This window comes from Rissa tridactyla, chromosome W (genome assembly GCF_028500815.1).
Source record: "Rissa tridactyla isolate bRisTri1 chromosome W, bRisTri1.patW.cur.20221130, whole genome shotgun sequence".
Lineage (NCBI taxonomy): Eukaryota > Metazoa > Chordata > Aves > Charadriiformes > Laridae > Rissa > Rissa tridactyla.
Genome location: NC_071496.1, coordinates 9283396 through 9292164, shown reverse-complemented (window position 1 = coordinate 9292164; position 8769 = coordinate 9283396). Strand labels below are relative to the sequence as shown.

Here is an 8769-nt window from a genome sequence, read left to right as displayed (position 1 = left end):
CGAGGATCCCAAGGGTCTTTTCCAACCTAAATGATTCTATAGTACCCATGGGCACAAACCACAATGAATTTCATTCACCTTTCCTACTCTGAGAATCTGCTATGAGAGATGAAATCCTACAGTTATGAACTAAATGGACTTAGTGAACTTTTGTAGATAAAATCTTAATTGAGTAACCTGCATCTTTCTATCTATCTATATGTATGCATAGATTGATAGATAAAAGTATTAGTGATCTGAGCATGACACAAATGGTATGGAATAAGGGGTGGAATGTCCTGGTTTGAGGTAAAAGAGAACCAACTTTCTGTTCAGTAATTTTACTTCTTAGCTAGGCCTCTTCTAACTCTCTGAAATTAACAGCATGTTGTGCTGTGAACGGTTCATTCTCAGAGTGAGAAGACCAATGTTTACAATTAGTGCCAAGGAACGGTACGCACAGAGGCTCTTGCTTAGACTTATTGCTATAGCAACCAAGGTCAGCTAATTTCATTATTTGCCCCATTAGAGGGTTGGAAGGAGAAAAGCGTAGAGGGGCCCCACCTGCAGGGAGGAGCAGACAGGACAGGTGACCCAAAACTGACCAACAGGGTATTCCATCCCATCTGCCCCATGCTCAGTATAAAAGCTGAGGGATCAAAGGGTCGGTCTCTTCCTTCAATGGCTGATGTCCGAGGAGGACCCTGTCTATTCATCTGCCTTTAATCCCGCTCCGAGCATTCCTGATTCCATCTGTGGAATCCAGTTCCCACCCATCACTGAGTCCAGTCTGGGACTTCCCCAGTGCCTGCTGGTGATGTCATCCTGGGAGCTTTGTATATACTGTTATCTATTTTAGTATTTCCTTTTTATTTTATTATTAATATTTCATTAAAGTAGTTTAGTTTCTTCTAAACTTGTAAGTCTCTATCTCTCCTCCTCCTCTCCATGTATGAGAGGTGGGGGGGAGAGCACCTGTCAGTGGCCATTGGCCAATTTGGCCAAAACCACAACACTAACAAGTATAAGAGTTTTTCCAATTACAAATTTTATTTATATTCCTGGCACATCAATTTATGATCTTGGTCTCTCCTTCTTGCCCTTGTATAAGGCCAACAGAGAAACATTGGCTACTTTGACAACCTTGAAGCGAACTCCAGGAATATCACCAACAGCATGACCCTTCCGTCCAAAACCAGCAACCAGAACTTCATCATTTTCCTACAATGAAAGACAGTGCAAATACAGAGCTATAAACATTAAATTCGTATGTACTTCTAAAATCATTTACATTAAATTTGAGCCACATCACAGACTTTCTAAGGAAAAGGTGGAAAGACACTAAATGCTGAAGTCCATTGATTGATATGCATGAATTATGTATTAACCCCTTCAGTATTTTGGAGAAGGGAAACATAAGCTGAGGTATCATTTCGCTTGCAGGAGTACTGCTGAGGACCAGTTTACCTTAGCAAGTGAAGAGTACAAAACCACCTCTGGCATTTCTCATCTGCTTCTGCAGATACAGCATTAAGGTACACACAGTTCAGAATGCCATGAACCCTTGTCTAGCCATCACCCGATTCTGTCAATTATGTGTGTGTTTACTTTCATACACAGCTTTCTATAGGTTGTTTCTTGAAAATTATTCACCTCAATGAAGTTCAGGCAACCATCATTGGGAACAAAAGCTGTTATTTTTTTGCCATTCTTGATCAGCTGGACTCTGACACATTTCCTGATGGCAGAGTTAGGCTGCTTAGCTTCTACTCCACTAAAACAGAAGTACGTGAAAATATATTAACAAAAATCTGTTTGATAAGTTAGCAGATATTAATTACAATACCATGAATCACTATGTTATTTTGTACTAACCATAAGTCACATATGTATTTCAAAAGCAAAAAATATTAGTGATCTACTTAGAACTATGCAATATCCAAAGATAATTAGTTCCTAAACAGAGTAAAAATTGAAAGTAAGTCTTCTAGAGACAAACACTAACTCAGTAATTAAAAATTTGAAAAAGAAAAAGAAATGCCTTGGAGTCACGAGAGTATCCTAACAAAACTTATAAGTTACTAACAAAAAACCAGAACACAAGTAGATGATATCTTGGATACTTGCTGACTGCATCAAACAAAGCATACACACTGAACCCCCCCCAACTAAACTTAAATGTTAAGTAAAATTATTCTTCTTCTAAAGGTTATACACAATTCCAAAACCAACACTGAGTATATGAGAACAAATACCTTTCAGCATTGTCACCTAAAAAACCCCACCTGTTTTCAATTTAGTACATAGAAGCTACAAAATAGTAAAAATTTGTCATATTTCAGGTAGAAAAACTCTAACATATTTAGAAACACAACTTCTTCTTTAAAGTCACATAGGGGATCTTTCAAAGGTCCCAAATTACCAGGAATTTTCCTGGCGACTCCAGGGATTACAACCCAGAATATCCTACACTGTACATTAGGTGGCTGTGGGTCAGACACAAGCACCAGGCACTTGTGCCACAACTTAGCTCACTGCTGAGAGGATATTCTTGCATACACCTAACCCCGCGCAAGCACAAGCTGTCCCCATCCCACAGCAGACTACCCCCAGGGCCCGCAAGGCCGTAAAGGCGCACTCCGGGAGTTTTACCCACACTTTTTCCAGAACAATGCCCTTGGCGTGAGAAGCGCCGCCGAAGGGGTTGGCCTTCAGCGCAGTGCCCAAATGGGCCTTCTTATACTGTTTGTCGTGCCACTTCTGATCACGGCGGTGGCTGCGGAGTTTCCGAGCGGTACGGAGCCCACGGCACTTCCCTAGAAAACACCATCAGAGAGAGCTGGAGGTCACCGAGCCAGCTCCTGCCGTCACTGCCCCTCACAGGCCTCTGGAGTCAACCGAGCAGCAACCTACGGCCACGGGGCACGCAAGACCGCAGACCTCCTCGTCTGTGTCTGTGGGGAAGGGGGGGGGGAGCACAACAGGGACCGACAGTATCACTACCAACAGGCAGCAAGTGAGAATAAGGGAGAAAGGCTAACGGAGGCGCAGGTAACACCGAAGCCTAGGGACGTCACGGGGCCCCAAAGCCAGTGGAAGAGACTCTAGGGACAGTGAGGGGGAGCGCTCTAGGCCGCCTCTCCGCGCCTGCACGCACGCACTTTCCCCCCCCTCCAGTCCTAATCCTCCCAAGGTCGCCCCTACGACTCGCTCTGCTCTGCTCCCCTCCCCGTAGCCCCCAAGGTCACCGCTACAACACTCACCCATCCTGCCACCACGCCTGCCAAGCTGAAAAAAGGAGGCCTGTGCTGCGCCTCGCCGGTTAGCTGTGGCCGCAAGGACCCGCGTTGGGGTGACTATGCCGCGCCTGCCTGGAAACTCCCATCCGGGACCAGTACCGGTCGCCACCGCTCGCGTGACGCTCCTCCGAGGAAGGGGCTGTGACGGGCCCGCCCGGGGGTCGTCCCCGTGCAGCTGCAGAACCAAATCACCCCGCAACCCTGCACACCGAGGGGGAGAGAGGGGATCACTTTTACCCTTCTGATTCTCTCCCCCATCCCACTGTGGGGGGAGTGAGTGAGTGGCTGCGTGGTGTTTAGTTGCTGGACAGGGTTAACCCACAACAGTGGTACAACACCAACCTTATGATCTCACAAATGAAAGATTAGATTTCACTTACACTTTCCTTGATGTGGGAAGTGCCGCTGAAGGGGTTGAATTTCAGTGCAATGCTCAAGTGGGCCTCCTTGTACTGCTTGTCATGTCATTTCTGGTCACAGCTGCAGAGTTTCTGAGCAGTATGTAGCTCATGGCACTTCCCTAGAAAACAGTTTGGCACCAGACACTATGATTGGTATAGACAAAATGGTGATGGTATAGCTCTGAAGGGGAGGCAGCTGCAGGCTGGCCTGGGTGCTGTGCTGTACACAGAGACTGGCACAGCGGCAGGGCAGTGGTGGGTGTATCCCGCCCCCCAGTGTCCACACCCAGGGGAGGCTGGTCTCAGCTCCCCTGGGATGAGTAGCCTGGGCCAGCAGCTTGGCTGTGGACACTCACCCAAGGTGCCACATACTGCTGCCAAGCCTGGGTGGGGAGTGCCACCATTGCACTGGAGCTCCCAGGCCCATCCCCTCAGGTGCCAGTACTCTGCCAGAGCTGTTGTGCTTGTTCCTGCACTGAGAGACATGAGCACAAAGCCACTGCTGCCAATAGCCTGGGAGGCTGACAAAACAGCTGCTTTTGACAGGGAAATGGCTGAAGAAGTACAACTCCCACAATGCCTCACGTGACTCCCACCACTTAGGCCTCATTTTGCCCCACTGTGGTGGGGTGACCTTGGCTGTCTGCCAGATGCCCACTCGGCCATTATCTCACCCCCTCTGTCAATAGGATAGGGGGAGAAAAGAAGATGAAAAAGCTCATGGGTCAAGATAGAGACAGGGAGATCACTTATCAATTACCATTACAGGCGAAATAGACTTGACTTAGGGAGATTAATTTAATTTATTACCAATTAAAATAGAGATCGATGGGCCATTGCTGATAGAAGTCCTCTATATGGCCCCAACATCATTTATAGAGAAATAGTAACTAGACATGAACTGACTACTAGACAATGTAGCTTTGTTGATAAGCAGGATATTCCTTTCAAGAGAGTGATGAATTGTAGGCCTGGTCAGCAAACCAAGAAAACCACCTGGAACTGCCCAGATTAGAGGAGAAGCAGGTAAAAGGTAATTCCAATAGGAGCAGATCGCGACCACGGACTCATTGACCACCTACCCAAATGATACCACCTACTCAAAAGAGAACAATGGAAGAAGAAAACAGAGTCTGCACGCTAATTTACATAGGAAGCAAAGAAATCTCAACCAATCATTAGAGAAGAACAATGAATATGTATTAACTGATAGAATATGTAATAATCAGTGTATAAACAGGGAAATTTTTGAAACAAAGGTGTGCTCCCTTGGGACAAACACCCCATTTCTGCACATTAAGGGAATAAACTTAAAAATACCTCTGCTCTGTGTGTTATTGGCTTGCACACTGGGTAAAGAACCCAGATTTGGGAAAACACTCAGATCACTATTACTTTTTATCCGTCAAATCTATACACACACACACACATATAGATAGATAGATAGATGCAAGCAGGTTACTCATTTATGATTTATCTTAATACACAAAAGTTCGCCAAGTTCAATTAGTTCATAACTGCAGGATTTCATCTATCCTAGTAGATTCTCAGGGCAGGAAAGATGGTATGAAATTCATTGCGGTTTGTGCCCAAGGGTAGCATGTCCATCCCGAAGACATTTGCTGGATGCCACTTGATGGAGCTGGCTCAGGCTTCATGACCATTATGTTATCCTGAAAAACACTTATAGAACACTGTAGGAATGTGTCTGAGAGAAAATGGTCATGTGAGCCAGCCTCCCTACTATGAGAGATTAGATTAAGAGCAAAACAGGTGGTAGAAGATGGAATTAGTACATGGGAAAAACGGGAACTGAGAAGGTAGAAAACATGTTGTGCTAATGACTAAGCAATTTACTATGTGAATTCTTGTAACCAATCTGATGTGTGAATGAACTGCATGGACAGCGCGTGAACAGAGACTGTAAGCCAATCATACAGCTGCCGCTAGCGCGTGCTCTTATTGCCTGTCTATATCTACTCTGTGTAAACTGGAATAAAGGGAGAACAATCATACTCATATTGAGATTCCATCGTTACTCCGGGTCCGTCTCCCACTCCAACATCTTCCGACAGAACACTGTTAGTATTATATGACAATTGACATCATATAGCTCAGAACTGAGTATTCTCACCAAGGGTTAGATTTCCTTGAGGCACACATTGAGCTTCTCCATTCTCCAGCATCACCCACCAAGTACATCCAGGCCTTTGAGCAAAAACAGTCCCACGAATGGGTTTGCCTTTGCCTGAGGCAGGAAAAACACGGTTTTCCACAACATATTCCTTCCTTGTACCACAGGGACTTTATCCCCTTCTGCTGCATGTAAAAGGTCTGACTGAGCAGGACCAGCTCGATTGATGGATCCCCTGGTGTTAACTAACCAGGTAGCTTGTGCTAAAGGCTTGTCCCAATTTTTGAAGGATCCACCCCCCATTGCTTTCAGGGTGGTTTTTAATAGTCCATTGTACCGTTCAGTTTTCCCAGAAGCTGGTGCATGACAGGGGATCTGCTATACCCACTCAATGCCATGTTCTTTTGCCCAATTACTTATAAGACTGTTTTTGAAATGAGTCCCACTGTCTGACTCAGTTCCTTCTGGAGTACCGTGTCGCCACGAGACTTGCCTTTCAAGGCCCAGGATGGTATTCTGGGCAGCAGCATGGGGCACGGCGTAGGTTTCCAACCATCCGGTGCTTCCTTCCACCATAGCAAGCAGATAGCACTTACCCTGGCGGGTTTGAGGGAGTGTGATGTAGTCAGTTTGCCAGGCCTCCCCATACTTATATTTCAGCCGTCATCCCCCATACCACAAAGGTTTTAACCTTTTAGCTTGCTTGATTTCGGCGCATGTTTCACAGTTGTGGATAACCTGTGCAATAGCGTCCATGGTTAAATCCACCCCTTGGTCACGGGCCCATTTGTATGTTGCATCCCTTCCTTGATGGCCTGAAGTGTCATGGGCCCACCGAGCTAAAAACAGTTCACCTTTATGTTCCCAGTCCAAATCTGTCTGGAAAATCTTAGCAGCCTGGTCCACTTGATGATTGTTTTGAAGTTCCTCAGTGGCCCGAGTCATGGGTATGCGGGCATCTACATGGCATACTTTCACGACTAGTTTTCCTAGCCGGTCAGAAATATCTCACCATAATTCAGCAGCCCAGATGGGTTTACCTCTGCGCTGCCAGTTGCTCTGCTTCCACTGCTGTAACCACCCCCACAGAGCATTTGCCACCACCCATGAGTCAGTACAGAGACAGAGTATTGGCCACTTCTCTCCTTCGGCAATGCCTAGGGCCAGCTGGATGGCTTTTACCTCTGCAAATTGACTCTGTTCACCTTCTCCTTCAGTAGCTTCTGCGACTTGTCATGTAGGACTCCATACAGCAGCTTTCCACCTTTGATGTTTTCCTACAATACGACAAGACCCATCAGCCACTTAATTCCCAAGAACTGGATCTCTCATGCAGGTCCCTTGACCTTACCTCTTTTTACAGCAAAACCTGCTTTCAGAAGAATCTTGATTATCTTCTTACCTTTCTTGAAAACTACTTCTGCTGTACTACCCCACACCATGAGGTCATCAATGTATTGCAGGTGTTCTGAAGCTCCACCCTTCTCCAGTGCAGTCTGGATCAGTCCATGGCAAATGGTGGGGCTTCTGGGGCAGTCAGTTCCAGGTGTACTGGAGGCCTCTCCAGGTGAAAGCAAACTGTGGCCTGCACTCTGCTGCTAAAGGAACAGAGAAGAAGGCATTAGCAATGTCAGCTGTGGCATACCACTGGGCTGCCTTGGACTCCAGTTCATACTGCAGTTCTAGCATGTCTGGCACAGCCAGAAGCCATCAGGCTTTCGCACTGGCCATATCGGGCTGTTAAAGGGTGAGTGAATCTTGCTGATCACTCCTTGGGTCTCCAGCTGACGAATCAGCTTATGGATGGGAACCAGGGGGTCTCACTTAGTGCGATACAGTCATTGATGCACTGTGGCAGTAGCAATTGGCACCTGCTGTTCTTTAACCCTCAGCAGTCCCACCACAGAAGGGTCATCTGAAAGGCCAGGTAAGGCAGACAGCTGTGTAATGTCCTCAGTCTCTACAGCTGCTATACCAAAAGCCCACCCATACCCTTTTGGGTCTTCGAAATACCTTCTCTTAAGGTAGTCTTTGCCAAGGATGCACGGAGCACCTGGGCCAGTCACAATGGGGTGCTTCTCTCATTTATTCCCAGTTAGGCTCACTTCAGCCTCCAGTACAGTCAGTTCTTGAGACCCACCTGTCACTCCAGAAATAGTGACAGATTCTGTCCCTTTATGATTCGATGGCAATAGGGTACACCATGCACCAGTGTCCACCAGGGCTTTATACTTTTGTGGCTCTAATGTGCCAGGCCATGGAATCCACACAGTCCAATAAACTCTGTTGTCCCTCTCCTCCTCCTGGCTGGAAGGCAGGGCCCCTCTAATGTTGAGGATGACATCTACAATTAGCAGATGAGTTCCTACAAGGACCGGAGAACCGCTTACCATGGACTGGAGCAGCCACTCTCCTGCAAGAATTCTTTCTTCCATCTGCTTTACCTTGCAACTCAGCACTCGTGCCCGTAGGGCCAGAGTAGGTTTTTTATCCCACTTACTCATGTCCTCTTGTCATGGTTTTGGCTGGATTGGCCAAGCAGAATGACAGACGGTCCTGCCCCCCCCTCTCCTCAGAGAGGAGAGGAAGAGATAAGGAGATTTATGAGCTTAGAAAAAGAACTAAACTACTTTAATGAAAATAATAATAAATAAGGAAATAGTAAATAATAATAAAATAATAAAAATTAAAGAAAAAAGTATTCAATATATACAAACCCGTATCCAGCTCCCAGGATGACGATCGCGTCACCAGCAGGCACAGGGAAAGTCCCAGACTGGAGTCAGTGACGGACAGGAGCTGAATTCTGGAACTAGAGTCAGGAATGCTCGGATCGGGATCAAAGGCAGACGAACGGACAGGGTCCTCCTCAGACGTCGGCCATTGAAGAAAAAACGAGCCAGAGCCGCCTTGCCCCTTTGCTCCCTCAGCTTTTATACTGAGCATGGGGCAGATG

General features: G+C 46.6%; 1 protein-coding gene across 1 annotated transcript; it reads right to left on the bottom strand.

Moving 5' to 3' along the window:
• Nucleotides 1-1020: 1020 nt before the first annotated feature.
• Nucleotides 1021-3318, bottom strand: LOC128901957 (40S ribosomal protein S23). The gene is made up of 4 exons (XM_054184158.1): nucleotides 3243-3318; nucleotides 2636-2795; nucleotides 1633-1753; nucleotides 1021-1200 (listed from the first exon to the last, which is right to left on the bottom strand). The coding sequence occupies exons 1-4, from the start codon at nucleotides 3244-3246 to the stop codon at nucleotides 1054-1056; spliced, it is 432 nt and encodes a 143-aa protein (XP_054040133.1). The 5' UTR covers nucleotides 3247-3318; the 3' UTR covers nucleotides 1021-1053.
• Nucleotides 3319-8769: the final 5451 nt, after the last annotated feature.